Source organism: Zophobas morio, unplaced genomic scaffold (genome assembly GCF_036711695.1).
Source record: "Zophobas morio isolate AGI-343-1 ecotype UQ-CSIRO unplaced genomic scaffold, CSIRO_AGI_Zmor_V1 ptg000008l, whole genome shotgun sequence".
In the NCBI taxonomy this organism is placed as follows: Eukaryota; Metazoa; Arthropoda; class Insecta; order Coleoptera; family Tenebrionidae; genus Zophobas; species Zophobas morio.
The window spans coordinates 7226347-7245177 of NW_026972113.1; the positions used below are offsets into that span (position 1 = coordinate 7226347).

An 18831-nucleotide genomic window follows, 5' to 3' on the forward strand; every position below is an offset into this window, starting at 1 on the left:
AAACCCAATGTTTTATATAATAAGCGGAAGTCGAAGCAATAAAACCGACGGTCGTTTTGTTTACAGTTTCTGTGTTTGGCTCTCACGTATGCTGTTACGCCTGTCATCTTAAATTAACAATGTTTATACATACACAATTTTCAGTTGCCTCTGATACGTAAGTATACGTGAGTAAATTGTTTCGTTATTTTATTGATTATTACAAATCAATATTCAAACGACCCAATTCATTTTCCCGAAAATTTGAGAATATAATAATTTTATTCTTAGTATTACACTACATCTATCCCAACTGATATACGTGTCCTTGCAAAAATGTTGATGACGTCATCGCATTTTTTTTTTAAATTCCCACTACAAAAATGTAATGAGAAAAAAAACACAATAGGCATGCAGTCGTCAAGTTTCCGACAGCGAGGGAAGTACTGTCTAAACTCTTTAGACCAATTTTTTTTTAAATGTGAAACCTTCTCAAGGTCCCGACTGTTTTTTTTATAAATGTTAAACCTTCTCGGGAGCTCCAAATGTCTTGTTTTTAATGTGAAACCTTCTCGAGAGTCCCAATTGTCATTTTTACAATTGTAAAACCTTCTCGGGGGCGCTAAATATATTTTTTTTAAGAATGTAAAACTTTCTCGGGGGGGCCGAGTTGTCTGTTTCAAAAATGTCCTAATTATCTTTTTTAAAGACGTAAAACCCTCTCGGGGCCCCCAATTTTCTTTTTTAAAAATGTGAAAACCTTGTCGGGGGCGTCAAAAGTTTTTTTTTATAATGTAAAACCTTCTTGGGGTTCCAATTGTCTTTTTCAAAATGTAAAACCTTCTCAGAGGCACCAATTTTTTTTTGAGAATGTGAAACCTTCTCGTGGGTCCCAACGGTCTTTATGAAAAATGTAAAACCTTCTCGAGGGTATCAACTGTCTTTTTTATAAATGTAAAACCTTCTCGGGACCCCAAATATCTGTTTTTTTAATATGAAACCTTCTCGGGAGTCCCAGATATCATCTTTAGAAATGTAAAATATTCGCGGGAGTCCCAATGGTCTTTTCTAAAATTGTAAAAACCTCTTCAGATGTGCCAAATGTTTCTTTAGAATGTGAAACCTTCTCGGGAGTCCCAATTATCATTTTTAAAGATGTAAAACTTTATCGGGACTCCCAATTGTCTTTTCTAAAAACCTAAAACCTTCTCAGGGAATCAAAAGTCTTTTTTTAGAATGTAAAACCTTCTCGTGGGTCCCAATTGTCTTTTTCAAAATTGTAAAATCTTTTCGGAGGCGCCAATTTTTTTTGAGAATGTAAAACTTTCTCAGGGGTCTCAACGGTCTTTTTTAAAAAGATAAAACCTTCTGAATGGTCTCAACCGCCTTTTTTATAAATGTAAAACCGTCTCAGGACCCCAAATGTCTGTTTTTTAATGCGAAACCTTCTCTGGAGTCCCAATTATCATTTCTAAAAATGTAAACACCTTGGATGCGCCAAATGTCTTCCTGCTATTATGAGACCTTCTCAGGGGTCCCAACGGTCTTTCATAAAAATGTAAAACCTTCTGGGGGGTCTCAATTGCCTTTTATAAAAATGTAAAACCTTCTCGGGGGTCCCGACTGTTTTCTTAAATAATGTAAAACCTTCTCGGGCGCGTCAAATGTCCACTTACTAATATGAAACCTTCTCAGGGGTCCCAAGTGTCTTTTTTAAAAATCTCTGGGGTCGTAATTGTATTTTTTTAAGAATGGGAAACCTTCTCTGGGTCCCAAATAACTTTTTTTATAAATGTTAAACCTTCTCGGGAATCCTAGTTATCCATTTTAAAGATGTAAAACCTTCTCAGGGCTCCCAGTTGTCTTTTCTAAAAATGTGAAACCCTCTCGGGGGTCCCAACCGTTTTTTTAATAATGTAAAACATTCTGGGGCGCGTCAAATGTCTACTTACTGATATGAAACCTTCTCAAGGATTCCAAGTGTCTTTTTTCAAAATCTCTGGGGTCCTAAATGTATTTTTTTAAGAATGTGAAACCTTCTCAAGATCCCGACTGTCTTTTTTATAAATGTTAAACCTTCTCGGGAGTCCTAATTATCTTTCGAAAGATGTAAAACCTTCTCGGGGCTCCCAGTAGTATTTTCTAAAAATGTAAAAACTTTGTCGGGGGCGCCAACAGTTTGTTTTTATAATGTAAAACTTTCTCAGGGTTCCCAACGGTCTTTTATAAAAATGTAAAACCTTCTCGGGAGTCCTAATTATCTTTTTAAAGACGTAAAACTTTCTCGGGGCTCCCGGTTGTCTTTTCTAAAAATTGTCAGGGGGGGGGGAAGTTTGTGTTTATAATGTAAAATATTCTCAGAGTTCCCAACCGTCTTTTATAAAAATGTAAAACCTTCTCGGGGGTCCCAACCGGCTTCTTTAATAATGTAAAACCTTCTCGGGCGCGTGAAATGTCTACTTACTAATGTAAAATCTTCTCAGGGCCCAAGTGTCATTTTTAAAAATCTCTGGGGTCCTAATGCTTTTTTTTAAGAATGGGAAACCTCAGGTTCCCAACTGTCCTTTTTATAAATGTTAAAACTTCTCGGGAGACCTAGTTATCTTTTTTGAAGATGTAAAACCTTCTCGGGGCTCCCAATTTTTTTTTCTCAAAATGTAAAACCTTGTCGGCGACGCCAAAAGTTTTTTTTACAATGTAAAACCTTCTCAGGGGTCCCAAGTGTCTTTTTTAAAAACCTCTGGGATCCTAAATGTATTTTTTTAAGAATGGGAAACCTTCTCAGAGTCCCAACTGTCTTTGTTATAAATGTTAAACCTTCTCGGGAGTCCTAGATATCTCATTTAAAGTTGTAAAACCTTGTCGGGGGCGTCAAAAGTTTGTTTTTATAATGTAAAACCGTCTCAGGGTTCGCAACAGTCTTTTATAAAAATGTAAAACCTTCTCGGGAGTCCCAATCGTCTTTTATAAAAATGTGAAACCTTCTCGCGGGTCCCAATCGTCTTCTTTAATAATGTAAAACCTTCTCGGGCGCGTCAAATGTCTACTTACTAATATGAAACCTTCTCAGGGGTCCCAAATGTCTTTTTTAAAAACCTCTGGGGTCCTAAATGTATTTTTTCAAGAGTGGGAAACCTTCTCAGGGTCCAAACTATCTTTTTAATAAATGTTAAACCTTCTCGGGACTCTCAGTTGTCTTGTCTAAAAATGTAAAAACCTTGTCGGGGGCGCCAAAAGTTTGTTTTTATAATGTAAAACCTTCTCGGGCGCGTCAAATGTCTAATTATTAATATGAAAACTTTTCAGGGGTCCCAAGTGTCTTTTTTAAAAACCTCTGGGATCCTAAATGTATTTTTTTTAAGAATGGAAAACCTTCTCAGAGTCCCAACTGTCTTTGTTATAAATGTTAAACCTTCTCGGGAGTCCTAGATATCTCATTTAAAGTTGTAAAACCTTCTCGGGGCTCCCAATGTCTTTTCTAAAAATGTAAATGTAAATGTAAAAACCTTGTCGGGGCCGTCAAAAGTTTGTTTTTATAATGTAAAACCTTCTCAGGGTTCCCAACAGTCTTTTATAAAAATGTAAAACCTTCTCGGGAGTCCCAATCGTCTTTTATAAAAATGTGAAACCTTCTCGCGGGTCCCAATCGTCTTCCTTAATAATGTAAAACCTTCTCGGGCGCGTCAAATGTCTACTTACTAATATGAAACCTTCTCAGGGGTCCCAAGTGATTTTTTTTTAAATCTCTGAGGTCCTAATTGTATTTTTTTAAGAATGGGAAACCTTCTCAGGGTCCCAGCCGTCTTTTTTAATAATGTAAAACCTTCTCGGGTGCGTCAAATGTCTACTTACTAATATGAAACCTTCTCAGGGGTCCCAAATGTCTTTTTTAAAAACCTCTGGGGTCCTAAATGTATTTTTTCACGAGTGGGAAACCTTCTCAGGGTCCCAACTATCTTTTTAATAAATGTTAAACCTTCTCGGGACTCTCAGTTGTCTTTTCTAAAAATGTAAAAACCTTGTCGGGGGCGCCAAAAGTTTGTTTTTATAATGTAGAACCTTCTCGGGCGCGTCAAATGTCTACTTATTAATATGAAAACTTCTCAGGGGTCCCAAGTGTCTTTTTTAAAAATCTCTGGAGTCCTAAATGTATTTTTTTAAGAATGGGAAACCTTCTCAGGATCCCAACTGTCTTTTTTATAAATGTTAAACATTCTCGGGGGTCCTAGTTGTCTTTTTTAAAGTTGTAAAACATTCTCGGGGCTCCCAGTTGTCTTTTATAAAAATGAAACAACCTTGTCGGGGGCGCCAAAAGTTTGTTTTTATAATGTAAAACATTCTTAGGGTTCCCAACGGTCTTTTATAAAAATGTAAAACCTTCTCGGGGGTCCCAACAGTTTTCTTTAATAATGTAAAACCTTCTCGGGCGCGTCAAATGTCTACTTACTAATATAAAACCTTCTCAGGGGTCCCAAGTGTCTTTTCTAAAAATCTCTGGGGTCCTAAATGTATTTTTTTAAGAATGGGAAACCTTCTCAGGGTCCCAACTATCTTTTTTATAAATCTTAAACCTTCTCGGGAGTCCTAGTTATCTTTTTTAAAAATGTAAAACCTTCTCGGGGCTCCGAGTTGTCTTTTCTAAAAATGTAACAACCTTGTCGGGGGCGCCAAAAGTTTGTTTTTATAATGTAAAACCTTCTCAGGGTTCCCAACGTTCTTTATAAAAATGTAAAACCGTCTCGGTGATGCCATTTTTTTTTACAATGTGAAACCTTCTTATTGGTCCCACCTGCTTTTTTTGATAATGTAAAACCTTCTCGAGGCCGCAAATGTAATTTTTAAAAATGTAAAACCTTCTCGGGGGTCCCAAATGTCCTTTTTTAAAGAAGACGAAACCCTATCGGGGCTCTCAACTGAATTTTTTTAGAGGAAAGCGAAACCTTTGTTTTTATTACACTGTGACTAGTACCTTCTATGTTGTTTTTACTCCATAGAGGTTACCACGAAAATGTAAAATTCCGGAAAATCAAATTTTATCATTTTTCAGAAAAGCAGTATTTGTTGGACTTCAGAAGTTTTGTCGAAATAACTTTTGACTAATGTTTTATTTTTTATTTTTTAATGAGTATTTAATATCAAGCCAGAAATTCTCGAGTTTCCAAAAAAAACAACAATAAATAATGATAGTAATATTGTTATATAACAGTTACAGTTCTGTAGTTGGCAAGTTATAAATGGCGACTATATACACAATACAACGAAGTTAAGTAACTGTTATGTCGCCGTTATAGCCGTGTCAGACGGAAATTGGTATGGAGTTGTTATGTGGCAGTTATGTTACGGCGACATAACATTTGCATAACGTTAAAGCAGCAGAAATCAGAATATATAACTGTTATAATATTGTCGTTATATTCGCTTGAGACGGAAACTGAAATAGAAACATTATATTGACGGCTATATAACCTGTTTCATCTTTTGTAACAATATTATGTCATCGTTATATAACTGTCAAGCTTTGTATTTTCTGGGTGATGGCGCTTTAGCCTTACCTGCCGCATCTCTAGTTCGAAGCTCCGAGGACGGGCGAGGTCGTGGCTTTTCCTCTTCGACAATGAGTTCGACTTCTCGTTTATACAAATGGAACAAACTTGCGACACACTGTAGACGAGCTTTTCCACCTTCGAACGTATTACTATCAATTTCGAGCTCTAAAGCTGACTGCGTAATATGTGGTTGGCGCCGACTGTCGGTTACAATGGCGTTCGGCACTGGAATGTGTTTAAGCGAACTTGCGTTGATCTGAAACAATTTCGACTGTCAGTCGTGAAAGAAAAAGAAAAAATGCGAAAATACCGCCACGCTTCAACATTCTCATTAATATACAGCATGGCCCAGAAAGTTTGGACGAATACGCAAATAACCGCGGTTTTAAATGCAATGCGCTAAGACCTCCTGGTAAAGATCCTCGTCAGGTTAAAAATTAACTAACGCTTCGGTAACCTGTATCGACATGAATTAGTTCAAACAATTCGCATATTTGGAGCACATTTTCCACTCGATGTTCGTGGAAAATGTGACATCTACAAGCGTGTTTCACGGCGTATTGTCAACACGCCGCCATATTGCCGCCCCCTTCCGCTCCCGAAGTGACAACAACACCTACCGATTAATCACCCCGAGTGCGTTGCCAACAAAAATACACCGTTAACTACATTTCATTAGTTATTAGGAGAGTGAAGTTGAGTGCGGCCCACAATATATCATTTCTTGTTTACTGTGGCGTTATTAAATTTAAATTTATGGCAGCAATTGCATTTGTCATTTTAATTGTTACATACTTGCTTGCGTTTGCTGAATTCAAGTAGGCCGTAATTAATTAACAAATTAAATTAATGGGCGCTTGTCGGACGCATCAACGCCATGTTTGATGGATCGGGGGCGGGGGGAGGGAGCGAATGTAACAAAAAGTGGTGATAGTGAGAGTTTTTTTGGTGGAGATAAAAGGGCGCTGGAGAGGCTGGAAGTTTTACGAACATGCACGAACACGAGCGTGGATTTCGGAGAAAGTGGAGGACCTACGTTGTGAAATTCAAGCGAGACAATGAATTTTCGCATCATCAACAGTTTCAGTCTAAAATATTTTCCTGCTGAAAGGAAAAACTTCGAAGCACTCGCTTATATTTGATCTATTCATAGATAAGCATCCTAGCAAAGCTCTCATTTTCCTATATGCAGCCAAGCTAATCCTTCTTCAAAACCCACCTGCAGCTCATCCGCTTTCCGAATTTTCCGTTTTCAAAGAAGTCGCAAACACCCTCCTCGATCTCCCTCTTTAATTACCGCCGTTCCCATTTAAAATTCAGAAAGACCGCCGCGCATACCTGCATGCGAAAGCTTAAAATAACAGTGTCTATCGGGCTTTTATAGGTCGGAGCTTTATTAAAAGCTCCCGACATCCACGTAAACGCTTTTTATCGGTCCCGTTTTCCATCAGGAGCGTTCATGGCAGGCGGCAATATTTCAGCAGCGGAAAACAAACGAAGCTCAAACTGAAAGAAATTATGAATAATTTTCAATTTTCAAATTCCGACGTTCAAACGTTTCCTGTGCATATGAGTTCGTGACTTTAATTTTGATCGTGTGGATCTTTCGACTTCTTACGAGTGTCAGGAGCAGGACTCGAGCTATCTACGTGACTTCATTATTGTCACCGCAGGCGTTTTTCTTCGTGAAACTTTATAACATCTTTTCATTTTCTGCCGGAATATGTGGATATTAACTTAGGAAGACAATTTACAGGGAATCGATGGCAAACGGCGCTTCCGAGGGGAGATTTGCGGAATGGGTACTCTGTCTTCATTTGGAGATGGGGATGTGATAAGGTCATAAAGTAATAAGTGAGAGTGTGGAAAAATGCGCTGACTTATGCGACATACGTGAAATGTGACTTGTGTAAATTTTCTGACACGAAGGCACATTCAAGAAAAAAGAGCGCTCCTTGAGAGAAAAACTCTTCTAACTTAATTATCCGTGCCAAATGCGTCTTGAGTCCGTTTACCGAACAGATGGAATTGAAAATCTCAATTTTCTATAGCCCTAAGCACACGTTTCCTGCGAAAGTCATTTTTAATATTTCCGGTAGCAAAATGCGGACATTTCAATAACCCAAATCTATTTTTCTGCATCAACCATCAAAGAACAAATTTTATTACACAGCTAAGTCCCTAGGTACGTTTTAACATAATTAAAACACCCATTTACAGACTCTCACTCAAGATATTTCTTGCTTTTCTAGAGTGAGCTTTGATGTGTTAAATACACCAAGCCCTCCTACAACATTTTTTTCGGGTTCTCTTCCTGTATCAATTAGTTCGTGTTGGGTTTCGTAAAGCGAATTCTCTCGAATTCTTTTGGATTCTGTAAAATTTTCTCTGTTATTTTCGGATTCCGTTCGACTTTCTCGGATAATCTTGGATTCTTTCAAATTCGTCCGGATTTTCTCAAATCTCTCGTATTCTCCCATACTTTCTCACATTCTTCCAAATTCTCTGTGTTCTTCCCGGAATTCCGTAGGATTCTCCTATATCCCCTAGTATCCTTTCGGAATTACACAGACCCTCTAGAATTCGATCTCTTGAATTATCTCGAATTTTCTCGAGTTTCCTCAAATTTTTTCAAAATTAATTCGATTCCTTGCGTCTAGTCGAGAGCTTTCTAGTAGGTAAGCACGGCAATGGCGAGTAATTCATCGTTGGTGACGGCGGCCGAGCGGTGTTCGAAAAGCCTGGAAGCGGAAGTCGCGATGGGTATTCGAGAAAGACCTCGATCGCAGAAGAATGAGTTTAATTAGAGGACACCTTCGGGAACGACTATTATGCAGCCAGTTGAGTCAAAAGTCCAGTCAAGAGCCGGAATTATATTATACATAATCGCTGTAATAATTAGTCGTGTAAGTTCGACTTGGTTAGAAATAAATTGTTGAGTTTTATCCACGCCGATTTTAAATACCCAGTAAACGTTACAGTATTATTTCGGATTCTCTCGATTTCTTTCAGGTTCTTCCGGATTCTCTTCGAATCCCTAGGATTTTGGTTATTTTTTTTTCGTATATTCTCGAATTCTTTCTATGCGGTTCGTATTCTATGGGATTCTTTCAGATTCTATCGTGGTTTCTCCTATCCTCTCGGAATTTGGGCAAATTCTCACCTTTTCTTTTCGGATTCTGAGAGATTTTTCCGGATTCTCTCACATTCTCTTGAACTTTTATGGATTCTTCCAAATCTCTTGGATTCTCTCGATTTCTTCAGATTCTTCCCGATTTTTTTTCCTATCCGGTTAGAATTTGACTGGATTCTCTTGTATTCTTTTGGATACTTTCTGATCTGGATTTTTTCGGATTATCTTCTATTCTTTCAGAATCTTTGCTTATTCTTTGGATTCTTTCGGATTCTCTTCTATCCTATCGGAATTTGACTGTATTCTCTTGAATTTGACCATATTCTCCTGTACACTCTCAAATTCTTTCAAATTCTCTCTCTGAGATTCTTTCAGATTCTACCGTAGTCTCCCCTATTCTCTCGGAATTTGCCAACATTCTCCTGTATTCTCTCGGATTACTTCGGGCTATTCATGATTCTCTCGGAATTTGGTTGCATTCTCTCATATTCTCCCGTATTCCTTTGAGATTTTTTACGCATTCTTTCCGAAACTTTCGGATCTCTAATTGTTTCGGATTCTCTCGGATTCTTTTGGATTCTGTGAAATTTTCTCTGATATTTTCAGATTCTGTTCGACTTTCTCGGGTTATCTTGGATTCTTCCAAATTGATCCGGATTCTCCCAAATTCTCCAGGATTTTTTTGGATTCTCCCATATTCTTTCCGTTTCTCTAGTACTCTCTTGCATTCTTCTAAATTCTCTGCGTTCCTCCACGAATTGCGTATGATTCTCCCATTTCCTCTTGTATTCCCCCGATTCACACATACTCTCTCGAATTCTCTTGAATTTTCTTTCGAAATTGATTCGGTTCCTCGCGTATTATTTCAGATTTTATAGGATTTTCTCCAATTATTTTCGGATTCTATCGAATTCAATCGAATTCTTTCTAATTCTTCCGTACTGTCTAGTATCCTGTCGGTTTCTTTCTGATTTTTCCGGATTCTCTCTGGTTTTTCGGATTCTTCCGGAGTCTTACCTATTCTACCCGAATTTGTCTAGATTCTCTCGTATACTCTCGGAATCTTTCGAATTCTCTAGATGCGATTCTCTCACAATTTATACGAACTCGCTCGTATTTTCTGGGATTCCTTCAGATTCTACCGTAGTCTCTCCTATTCTCTCGGACTTTGGCCAGATTCTCTCGTATTCTCTCGGGTTGTTTCGGATTCTTCCGGAATTAAACGTTTTCAGTCGGATTCTTTCAGATTTTTCCGGATTCTCTCACCTTCTCTTGGATTCTTATGGACTCTTCCGAATTCTCTCGAATTCTTTCTATGCGGTTTGTATTCTCTGGGATTCTTTCAGATTTTATCGTAGTCTCTCCTATCCTCTTGGAATTTGGCCAAATTCTCGCGTATTCTTTCGAAATTTGGTTGGATTCTCGCATATTCGCTCGTATTCTTCCTGATTCTGCCGGATTTTCACGATTTTTTTCGGATTCTGAGAGATTTTTCCAGATTCTCTCACATTCTCTTGGACTCTTATGGTTTCTTCCAAATCTCTCGGATTATCTCGATTTCTTCAGATTCTTCCCAGATACTTTTTCCTATCCTGTTGGAATTTTACTGGATTCTCTTGTATTCTTTTGGATACTTTCTGATCTGGATTTTTTCACATTATCTTGTATTCTTTCAAAATCTTTGCTTATTCTTTGGATTTTGTTGGATTCTCTCGAATCATCTTTGAATTCTCCAAGATGCTGAAATATAATAATTTAGTTTGCGGATTCTCTCGGATTGTCTCCCATTATACACAATTACTCTCGGATTCTTCGGTATTATCTCCAATTCTCTTTATATTTGGCCGAATTTTGAGGCATTCTCTCGGATTCTTTCGCATTCTTCTGGATAATCTCCGATTCTTTTGGAATTTAGGCGGATTCTCTCGTATTCACTTAGATTCTTCCAGATTCTCTTGAAATTTGATTGGATTCTCTTATATTCTCTCGTATTTCTTTGAGATACTTTACATATGCTTTCCGAAATTTTCGGATACACCGAGCCCTCCTACAACTTTCTTTTCGAGTTTTAAAAATTGTTTCGGATTCTCTCGAATTCTATCTAACTTTCTCGGATTATCTTGGATTTTTTCAAATTCATCCGATTCTCCCAAATTCTCTAGGATCCTCCCATTTTCTCTTACATTCTCTCGTATTCCCTCATATTCTTCCAAATTCTCTACGTTCTTCCCGGAATTTCGTAGGATTCTCCCATATTCTTTCGGATTCACAGAGATCCTCTCGAATTCTCTTAAATTTTCTCGAGTTTTCTCAAGTTTTTTCGAAATTTATTGGGTTTCTTTTATAATATTTCAGATTCTATAGGCTTTTCCCGAATTATTTTCGGATTCTCTCGGATTCTTTCGAATTCTTTCGGATTGTCTGATATTCTCTCGGTTTCTTTCTTATTCTTCCGAATTCTTTTAGACTCTCTCGTATTTTAATCATATTCTTTCGGATTTTTTCGGATTCACACAGATTTCCCCGGATTCTCTCGAATTTTTTCGAGTTTTCTCAGATTCTTTCGGATTCTCTTCTATCCTATCGGAATTTAACTGGATTCTTTTGAATTCTCTCCGGTTTTTCAGATTCTTCCGAATTCTCTAGACGCGATTCTGTCGGAATTTATACGGACTCTCTCGTATTGTCACGAATTCACTCGGATTCCTTCGTATTCTCGGGGATTTTTTCAGATTCTATCATAGTCTCTCCTATTCTTTCGGAGTTTGCCCACATTCTCTCGTATTCTCTCGGGTTATTTCGGATTCTTCCGGATTTAAACGTTTTCACTCGGATTCTTTCGGATTTTTCCGGATTTTCTCACCTTCTCTTATGGATTCTTGCAAATTCTCTCGGATTCTCTCGATTTCTTTTGGAATATTCCCGATTCTTTCCTATCCTGCGAAATTTAACTGATTTCTCTTGTATTCTTTTGAATACTGCCAATTCTTTAGATGAAATAAATAATTTAGTTTTCGGATTCTTTCGGATTGTCTCCCATTATACACGATTTCTTTCGAAATCTTCTCTATTCTTTCCAGTTCTCTGGATATTTAGCCGAATTTCCTCGCATTCTCTCGGATTCTCTTGGATTTGGCCGAATTCTCTCGTATTCACTTGGATTCTTTGAGATTCTTCCGGAGTCTCTCGTATTCTCTCGGAATTTGGCCAGATTCTCTCGTATTCTCTCGCATTGATTCGAATTCTTCCAGATTCTCTCTGAATTTCGCATTCTTTTTAATTGTTTGCTTATTCTTCCGGGGTCTGAATTAATTCAAATTCTCTAGGGTTCTGAAATTTGGTAATTTAGTATTCGGATTCTTTCGGATTGTTATCTCTTGTTTTTCTAGAAAGAACTTTGATGTGTTAAGTACACCAAGTCCTTCTACAACTTTTTTTTTCTACTTCTCTTCCTGGATCAAATGGTTCGTGCTGGGTTTTCTAAAGTGAAGTTCAAAAGTGTAAAATGTTTTAAAAATTATTTATCATCTGGTTAAATCGTCTTTAAAGGACAAGTTAAAGGAACGGCCGAAAAATAAAGACGCTTTTCAAATAGAAAACTGCGATTTGTTCTGTAAAGCCTATGGGAATATTGTAAGCAGAATTATAAAACTAGTTGTGAAATTAATTCCATAATTTTTGTTTTTAAAGTTTTAAAAATGAACCCACTGTAATTTCTAATTTTAAATATTCTCCTTAAACATCGCGTGATGTTGAGAGATCCTTTTGTAGGTATAAAAATGTCCTAACAGAACAAAAATACCTAATTTGTTATGCAAATTTTAACGAATATTAGTATATATAACAATAATAATAAAATAAATGTACATCTCAAAGAAAACCGTTTTTATCGCCTATTTTATAGCCTATTTTGTTTTTTTTAGCTCTTTACCTGCATCGTTGATACTCAGAAAACGGCGATGTCGCCTGCTCCCTCACCTAAGCGCTAAAAAATGCAGCAATAACTTCCCCCATCATCTGCCCTAATTTAAAATTTGATTCGTTATAGCGCCTGCGAGACTAATTCCAAACAAGCCAAGATTGTGTAATCCGAATTAACAATTCCTGTGGCACACCCCAACTTTCCCGAAGCATATTTCCAGCACATAATGCAGCCACCCCTAACGTGGAAAAAACACGAAAAAGCGTAAAATATGGTTAGATGCGTCGTAAATTAAATTTAAACATGACTTTATAACCCCGTGACACTCGCAGCCTTTCTAAGACCTACACGGGTGTAAACGGATGTTGAGCTTTTTATAATTGTAGCGAGATATTGCGCGTCTGATAGTGACATTAATGGACTTCTCCTGAAGCGTTGATTTAAAAGTTTCGCTGCTACGGCGTGTGCTCGGAACAAGTCATCCATCAAAAAATTTGATTTCGTTTCTGTTTTTCTTTCGACTCCGAAATTAAGTCCTAATGAAAAAATTACGAGTTTCGCCGTTTCATTTAGATGGAGTGTTTTGCTTTCGCACAAAGTCGCTATTATACGAATTTATAAATTAGAAACGTTCATATTTCACTTTAAGGGAATGGAGTTGGCGATCATTTATGTTGCTAAGGGGGAATTATTTATGTTTCAGTCCACATTCGAGGAGTTTCGCCGACAATACAAACAACGGACTTCGGGAAACTTACAAAACGTTGAATGTTTGTAAGTTTCGATTGCGGTTGTTTATTAGTGCGATTTTATTCACGGTTTTAAACCAGATCGTCGTGTGGAACCACTTTACCCACGCATCCTAACCTAGTTATAAGCCACCGACTCTTCTTCAAAGGAACGATTGTTGTGTGTAAATGTATTTGGACCTTTTCCACATTCCTTTATATGAAATTTTCACAACTGCTCTATACAACGTGATATTATGGAACGTGAACTCGAATAAAGCACTCTATTTGCTCCAACACGTACCTCAGCATTGTCTGCAACGCTCTTCTGTTGAGGCCGGATTCGATGAAACCGAATTGACTTCTTGAGGTCCTGAACCCAATTTCAATAGACGTAATCTTAATACCGCATTCCCGTCTTATGCTAGATATAAAAAATGTACGACCCCTATTTTTCAAAACAGTAACATTCATAACAAAATACACACCAAGAACAAGCGTTCGCGGAATTTGTGAGCGAAAAGGAGAGCTTTGAAAAATTCCTCTCTTATAAACATCGTCATTTTGAAAAAATTACTGTAAATATTGGGAAAAATGTCTAAAATGTGTAAAATGTAAGTGAGTCGTCCCATTTCGAAAACGTGAATTTAATACCTTTGTTATTTCTCTACGTGTTAAATAAAACAGGCTCAAGATTTATCCTTGCCTTACCCGTAAATAAAATAAGTCAATTAAATTCAAAAGCGGAGATGAATGGGGTTAGTTCTACCTTTTGTTATAGATTCCACCGTTAATTTGAGGTTTACTTTACAAAAAAATATATCTATTCAGACGTGAAAATTTAGTCACTGATCAGATTCATCCTAGACAATTTTTGTAATGTTATAAAATGAAGAAATCTATGAAAAAGAATAATTATTCTTAACCCTACTCCTGAAGATGCCATTTACGAAAGTGTGCGAAACGTTAAGCCCAAAACTCAATTACCACGGTGCCAACCCGGAAAACAATCATGTATTGATTCCGACCGAAATTATTTATATTCCATAATTTTTCAATATTTCATCCAATAAAAGGACTGATCAAAATAAAATGTTGTGGGTGGGCGGCCCACATTGAATAAAAAAATTAAATCATTGTTTTCTTTTAATCTTAGATTCAACTTTTTGTGTGGAGTCCACCAATATTCATTTTACGTCCAATTAATTTAATGATCAAAGACACATTCAGGTTTTTTAAGCATAGATTCGATTTCTCGACGAAATAAAATACAATATCATTCCACAATAAATTAAATAAGCCAATGAAATTCAAAAGCAGAGATGGGTGGGGTTAATTTTACGTTTTTTGTATAGATTCCACTATTTGTCAACATAAAATCCATTTTTCGTCCAATAAAATAACTGATCAAAATAAAATGTGGTGGGTGGGCGCGGCCACACTGAATTTTTAGGCGTAGACTCGGCCTCTTGAAAAAATAAAAATCAATCTTTATTTCACAGTAAATAAAATGAGCCAATGAAATTCAAAAGTAGAGGAGGGTGGCGTCAGCTTTACAATTTTTCTCTAGATTCCACGATTTATGAATATAAAATCCACTTTCCTTCCAATAAAATGAGTGGTCAAGAAAAAACGGGGAAAGAGGGCGGGGTCACATTGAATTTTTTTTAAACCGGCAACTTGGCACTATAAAATTTATTCCTGATCCTACAGTAAATAAAATAAGCCAATGAAAAATTCAAAAACAGAGGTGGGTGGGCTTGGTTTTACATTTTTTTGTCTAGATTCCACTATTTGTCAATGTAAAACCACATTATGCCCAATAAATTGAATGATTAAAACGAAACGGGTGGGTGGGCGGGGCCACTTTCAAGTTTTTTTTAAACATTGACTCGACTACTTGACAATAAAATTGAATTTTCATCTCATAGTAAATAAAATAAGCCAATGAAATTCAAAAGTGGAGATGGGTGGTATCAGTGTTACGTTGTTTGTCTAGATTCCACTAAAATTCATTTTACGTCCAATAAATTGAATGATCAATAAGAAAACCGTGGGCGGGGACACCTTCAAGTTTTTTTGAGCGTAGATTCGACCACTTGACAAAATAAAATACAATCTCATCCAACATTAAAATATAAGCCAATGAAATTCAAAAGTAGCGGTTGGTGGGGTTAGTTGTACAGTTTTTTCCAGATTCCACTATTTATAAATATAAAAATAAACCTTTCGTTCAATAAAAATGTTAACAAAATAAAATTGGGGTCAGTTTTACATTTTTTGTCTAGATTCCACTAAAATTCATTTTAGGTCTAATAAATTGAATGACAAAAAAAAACGGGGTGGGTGGGCGGGGACAATTTCAACTTTTTTTTAAACATACGTTCGACCACTTGACAAAATAAAATACAATCTCATCCCCTAGTAAAAAATAACCAAAAAATTGAAAAGCCAAAAGTGGGTAGGGTTAGTTTTACGTTTTTTGTATAGATTCCCCTATTTGTCAACATAAAATCCATTTTTCGCCCAATAAAATAACTGATCAAAATAAAATGTGGTGGGTGGGCGCGGCCACACTGAATTTTTAGGCGTAGACTCGGCCTCTTGAAAAAATAAAAATCAATCTTTATTTCACAGTAAGTAAAATGAGCCAATGAAATTCAAAAGTAGAGGAGGGTGGGGTCAGCTTTACACTTTTTCTCTAGATTCCACGATTTATGAATATCAAATCCACTTTCCTTCCAATAAAATGAGTGGTCAAAAAAAAACGGGGTAAGGGGGCGGGGTTACATTGAAATTTTTTTAAACAGGCAACTTGGCACTATAAAATTTATTCCTGATCCTACAGTAAATAAAATAAGCCAATGAAAAATTCAAAAACAGAGGTGGGTGGGCTTGGTTTTACATTTTTTTGTCTAGATTCCACTATTTGTCAATGTAAAACCACATTATGCCCAATAAATTGAATGATTAAAACGAAACGGGTGGGTGGGCGGGGCCACTTTCAAGTTTTTTTTAAACATTGACTCGACTACTTGACGATAAAATTGAATTTTCATCTCATAGTAAATAAAATAAGCCAATGAAATTCAAAAGTGGAGGTGGGTGGTATCAGTGTTACGTTGTTTGTCTAGATTCCACTAAAATTCATTTTACGTCCAATAAATTGAATGATCAATAAGAAAACCGTGGGCGGGGACACCTTCAAGTTTTTTTGAGCGTAGATTCGACCACTTGACAAAATAAAATACAATCTCATCCCACATTAAAATATAAGCCAATGAAATTCAAAAGTAGAGGTTGGTGGGGTTAGTTTTACAGTTTTTTCCAGATTCCACTATTTATAAATATAAAAATAAACCTTTCGTCCAATAAAAATGTTAACAAAATAAAATTGGGGTCAGTTTTACACTTTTTGTCTAGATTCCACTAAAATTCATTTTACGTCCAATAAATTGATTGATAAAGAAAACGGGGTGGGTGGGCGGGGACACTTTCAACTTTTTTTAAACACACGTTCGACCACTTGACAAAATAAAATACAATCTCATCCCCGAGTAAAAAATAATCAATGAAATTCAAAAGCCAGAAGTGGGTGGGGTTAGTTTTACGTTTTTTGTATAGATTTCACTATTTGTCAACATAAAATCCATTTTTCGCCCAATAAAATAACTGATCAAAATAAAATGTGGTGGGTGGGCGCGGCCACACTGAATTTTTAGGCGTAGACTCGGCCTCTTGAAAAAATAAAAATCAATCTTTGTTTCACAGTAAGTAAAATGAGCCAATGAAATTCAAAAGTAGAGGAGGGTGGGGTCAGCTTTACACTTTTTCTCTAGATTCCACGATTTATGAATATAAAATCCACTTTCCTTCCAATAAAATGAGTGGTCAAGAAAAAACGGGGAAAGGGGGCGGGGTCACATTGAAATTTTTTTAAACAGGCAACTTGGCACTATAAAATTTATTCCTGATCCTACAGTAAATAAAACAAGCCAATGAAAAATTCAAAAGCAGAATTGGGTGGGGTTAGTTTTACATTTTTTTGTCTAAATTGCACTATTTGTCAATGTAAAATCACTTTATGTCCATCAAATTGAATGATTAAAACGAAACGGGAGGGTGGGCGGGGCCACTTTCAAGTTTTTTTTAAGGACTGATTCGACTACTTGATGATAAAATTCAATTTTCATCTCATAGTAAATAAAATAAGCCAATGAGATGCGAAACTGGAGATGGGTGGTATCAGTTTTACATTGTTTGTCTGGATTCCACTAAAATTTATTTTACGTCCAATAAATTGAATGATCAATAAGAAGACGGTGGGCGGGGACACCTTCAAGTTTTTTCGAGTGTAGATTCGACCACTTGACAAAATAAAATAATCTCATCCACCAGTAAAAAATAAGCCAACGAAATTCAAGTAGAGGTGGGTGGGGTTAGTTTTACAGTTTTTTCCAAATTCCACTATTTATAAATATAAAATCGACCTTTCGTCCAATAAAAGTGTGAACAAAATAAAATGCGTGATCAAAAAAAAAACGGGGTGGGTGGGCGGGGGCATTTTGAATTTTTTTTAAACGTGGAACTTGGCACAATAAAATTTAATTCTGATCTCACAGTAAATAAAGTAAGCCAATGAAATTCAAAAGCGGAGGTGGGTGGGACTAGTTTTATATTTATGTCTAGATTCCACTATTTATCAATGTAAAATCACTTAATGTCCATTAAATTGAATAATCAAAACGAAACGGGTGAGTTGGCGGGCCCACTTAATCAAGGATTTATTATTATTAAGCATAGATTGGATTACCTGACAATAAAATTCAATTTTCAACTGACAGTAAATAAAATAAGCCAATGAAAATCAAAAGTGGAGGTGGGTGGAGTCAGTTTTACATTTTTTGTCTAGATTCCACTAAAATTCATTTTACGTCCAATAAATTGAAAGATCAACAAGAAAACGGTGGGCGGGGACACCTTCAAATTTTTTTAAGCGTAGATTCGACCACTTGGCAAAATAAAATATAATCTCATCCCTCAGTAAAAAATAAGCCAACGAAATTCAAAAGCAAAGGTGGGTGGGGTTAGTTTTACAGTTTTTTCCAAATTCCACTATTTATAAATATAAAATCGATCTTTCGTCCAATAAAAGTGCGAACAAAATAAAATGCGTGACCAAAAAAAAAGGGGTGGGTGGGCGGGGGCACTTTGAAGTTTTTTTAAACGTGGAACTTGGCAGAATTAAATTTAATTCTGATCTCACAGTAAATAAAGTAAGCCAATGAAATTCAAAAGCGGGGGTGGGTGGGGCTTAGTTTTATGTTTTTGTCTAGATTCCACTATTTACCAATGTAAAATCACTATATGGCCGTTAAATTAATTAATGATAAAAAATAAACCACTTAATCATTTTTTTTTAACCATAGATTCGACTACTTGACAATTTTCAACTCAGAGTAAATAAAATAAGCCAATAAATTCAAAAGCGGTGGTGGGTGGCGTTAGCTTTATATTTTTCTC

At 36.4% G+C, this 18831-nt stretch overlaps 1 protein-coding gene across 1 annotated transcript in view; it reads right to left on the reverse strand.

Moving 5' to 3' along the window:
• LOC135124812 (uncharacterized) overlaps positions 1–18831 on the reverse strand; it is a 177505-nt gene that overhangs the window by 17619 nt on the left and 141055 nt on the right. Inside the window, exon 6 of the mRNA XM_064050034.1 lies at positions 5532–5781. Within this exon, the coding sequence (XP_063906104.1) occupies positions 5532–5781 (250 nt within the window). The remainder of the gene's footprint in view (positions 1–5531; positions 5782–18831) is intronic.